The sequence below is a fragment of the Tarenaya hassleriana genome, unplaced genomic scaffold (assembly GCF_000463585.1).
Source record: "Tarenaya hassleriana unplaced genomic scaffold, ASM46358v1 Cleome24, whole genome shotgun sequence".
NCBI lineage: Eukaryota > Viridiplantae > Streptophyta > Magnoliopsida > Brassicales > Cleomaceae > Tarenaya > Tarenaya hassleriana.
The window spans coordinates 1725131-1728794 of NW_010965696.1; the positions used below are offsets into that span (position 1 = coordinate 1725131).

Below are 3664 nucleotides of genomic sequence, written 5' to 3' on the forward strand. Positions count from 1 at the left end.
TGTAGGGCTCCCAAGTGCAGAACCGTGCGACCTTTGAGTCGGTGGCCCATTCCATGAAGTCGTCGATGTCGGAGAGATCCATCGGCCGGAGAGACACTTCCATCGGCGGTGGTGGGTGAGCGGCGGCGAGTAGAATTTCACCGGTGACGGATTCGATCGACGACGGATCATGGGTCTCCGATCTGGTCAAGGGATTGGTATCCATTTTTTGGGGACGAAGGGATTGAAATTTCGATTCTTTGTTATTGGTCTGAATGGGGGAGCTCCAGTTATATAAGCAAAGACAAAGGTGGGCGCCTCAAGCAGCTTGGAAGTTTCTCTTTTTAAAAAATCTTTCCAAAAAAAATGGGTCAAAGGTCAAAGCTGGTTGCGAAGAAATTTTATAAAATATTTAAGTTCTATTATAAATATGTGGACCTTCTAATTGTCCAATAAGATTAACTCCTTAATGATGAAGGTCTAATAAAAGACGGGGCCATAGTGGTGGATTTTGTGCGTACAAAACAAAATTTGGCTGATACTCTTACCAAGAGTGTGTCAAGGAACATGTTGCACAAAATGACAATAGGGATGGGTCTTGAGCCTATTGATTAAATCACAGTTAGAGGAATCTCAACTCAACGTCTAATACAACGTTAGATCTTGAGTTCAATGAGTTAAATCCTCTAATGTGTGGTTGTAGATGCTTAAAAGTGAATCATCCCGAGGTAAGCATCTTGGTATGCAACGTAAAGAGGTTGTTTATACTTAATGAATTCTTTGACAAAGTGCTTAGTTGCAGAGCACGATTTGAAAGAATTCACCTATGCAAGCATGAAGTGTGGCCGCTTCAAGATGTTGGAGGCTCGACATCTATGTGCTTGTGAAGGGGATATGGACACATGGCCGATATAGTGTCAAGGAGTACAAGAAATTGTATTGATTCTGTGTGTGTGTATACGCGGTAGCTCAACTAGGATTACGTAGGTTCAATCGTTTTCGACACCTACGGAATTCGAGTTTATTGTGGTATATTACACTAAGTGAAAGTTCAATCGTAAAGACACTTTCATTTATGCGCAGAATTGTGGAGATGAATGATTATTTGCTTGATATGCCATTGTTTAATTTACTCTAAAAATGGTGGAGGATTGTTGGTATTTTTAGAGTAAATGAATGGGAATTTAGAATCTCTCAAAAGGATTCATGTTTAACGTGTATTACAAGTATGGTGGAGGAGTTAAATGCTTGTAAAAGACGTGGTATGAATTGGCTAAGTGTTAGGGATACGTCGAAAGAGTTTACGTTCGGTTTTGAACGTGAAAGGTAATCTCAGAAAAAATGGGAGGGCAGCTCGAAAATATGAGCTGGCAGCCTATTTTTTCTGAGGAATAAAGCTCATAAATAAATGGGCGGTAGCTCGGGAAAACCGGGAGGGCAGCCTGTTTTTTCTGAGCAATTCAGAAATAAACGGGCGGGTAGCTCGACAAAACGGGCGGGCAGCCCGTTTTTTCTGAGCAGTTCGGATTGAGCGGAAAATCGCGACCGTTCGGGAAAAACTTCCGATTTCTTCACACCTTTCGACATTTGGAGTGTTGATTAACACCCCTGGACATCCTAACACAATGGATAACAGATCTAATTCGTTATTTTGAGAGATTTGAGAGCACTTTGTGGTTGTTCTTGCAAAACACCCACAAAAGCTTTTTGTTCATCTTCTTCTTGCGATTTCTGGTGTTTGTGTTCTTAGTAGAGCAAACTAAGATCACTTCTCTCTTCATTGTATCTCAAAGACGTATTCCGGAAAGTCCTTTGCTCGTATAGGACGGAATAACGTTTTTAGGAAAGTGTATCACGCCTTGAAGAGTTATCCGGTTCCTATTTCCTTTTTTGTTATTGTTCTTCTTTTTATATCCCAGTTTTCTAACATGGTCTGCATCTAAAGAATCTACTCCAAGGGTCTGTTATTTAATTATCGTACCTATAAACTTACGTGAATAAAAATAAACAAAGAAATGAAACAAATGAATATATTAAAAAGATCCACCTTTGCACATGAAAGCGTGCACATATATAAATATACGCAAGCACCTTAACTGTTTTTTTTTTATATATAGCGCATATTCTACGTCCAGGACATTGAGTGTTATTCTATTTTTACTATAAAGTTTTTTTTATTAAAAAATGTTTTTGCACAAGTATTTTCGTATGATCTATACACATGTATGCACATACATATGAACTTCTTCTACGCGAATATTGCAAGTCTGATATATCTAAACAACTTTCTATGTAATGAAGCCAAACATATTGATACAGCCCGACAATATTTTTTTTAATTGTTAACCAATATGGTTACCCGGGTCTTCGGTCCGACTATATCCATTCTAGGGCCGTAAGCAGTTTTTAGAGGTCCGGCGACAGGGGTCCAGTTCAGAGAGCAACACCCTCCCAACCGAGAAATTAACCCCATGCCTTCCCAAACAGCTGGAATCGAATGGTCGACCAGGGGTCCAGAGAACAACACCCCGGACAAGAGATGACCACTCGCCCACTACTTACGGGTAACCCCGACAATACGACAATATTAATAACGTGTCAATATATAAGAGAAAATATGGATGTACGACTGTATCAACATAAGTATAATTTGTACACCATTCACTATAACTCGTGGTATAAAAAAAAATAAAAAATGATAAAAAAAATTTAGACCATGTTCTCCTCTCGCATATAAGTGGGAGTGAATAGCAAAAAATAAATAAAAAATGAAAAAGGTTAGCACGGAAATTACATTTTGTTTCTAACTGGACAATATTTTTTTTATAATCCGGAAATTTATCGAATCTTTGGCCCGACTACATCTCCTAGAGAAATGGGGAAGTCCAGCTAAATACCCCTCCCTACGCTTGGATTTGGCCCGACTACATCTCCCAGAGCATGCTTTGCATGTTCTTTTACCACTAGATCACCCAAACTTGGATCTAACTAGATAATGTTACATCACCACACGCGTCACATATTGTATCTACACATATATGTATATATACACGTACGTATTGCATGGTTCGTCGAACACCCACAAGAAGATCAAGAGAACCCACGAAAATCTACAAGAAAATCTTGATATATATATAGGGTTTAAGAAAATAAATAATATGAGGAAAGACATTGAGACAGGGAAGCTGGAGTGGAAGATAAATGCGGGAGACGGGACATCAGAGAGACTAGTTCCTGAAAGTTGGGGACTGAACGGAAGAGCTGCTGTCTGGTTAAAGGGACTGGTGAAGAGAATGGTGGTATCTATGGAGAAAGCATGGAGGATTGGAGCAGAAGAGCCGAGGAAAGTGGTTCACTGTCTGAAAGTGGGACTGGCACTTTCACTTGTCTCCGTCTTCTATTACATGAGACCTTTGTATGAAGGTGTTGGAGGGAACTCCCTGTGGATTGTTATGACCGTTGTCGTTGTCTTCGAGCCCAATGTCGGTACGTTGAATTAATAAAATTTCACCACATGTAAAATCTCTAACCATAAAAATGTCAACTTTAATAAGATGTGTGTGTGTGTGTTTTTCCCCCATTGTTATGAAGGAGCGACATTCTCCAAATGCATAAACAGAATGGTGGCAACATTTCTAGCAGGGTCTCTCGCCATTGGTGTCCATTTTGTGGCGGCTCAGTCAGG

General features: G+C 39.8%; 2 protein-coding genes across 2 annotated transcripts in view; one reads left to right on the top strand and one right to left on the bottom strand.

Moving 5' to 3' along the window:
- LOC104815883 overlaps positions 1 to 265 on the bottom strand; it is an 898-nt gene extending 633 nt beyond the window's left edge. Inside the window, exon 1 of the mRNA XM_010544482.2 lies at positions 2 to 265. Coding sequence (XP_010542784.1) covers positions 2 to 205 — 204 coding nt within the window. The 5' untranslated portion in view covers positions 206 to 265. The remainder of the gene's footprint in view (position 1) is intronic.
- A 2872-nt stretch (positions 266 to 3137) lies between these two features.
- LOC104816090 (aluminum-activated malate transporter 10) overlaps positions 3138 to 3664 on the top strand; it is a 2033-nt gene continuing 1506 nt past the window's right edge. Inside the window, exon 1 of the mRNA XM_010544759.1 lies at positions 3138 to 3465. Coding sequence (XP_010543061.1) covers positions 3138 to 3465 — 328 coding nt within the window. The remainder of the gene's footprint in view (positions 3466 to 3664) is intronic.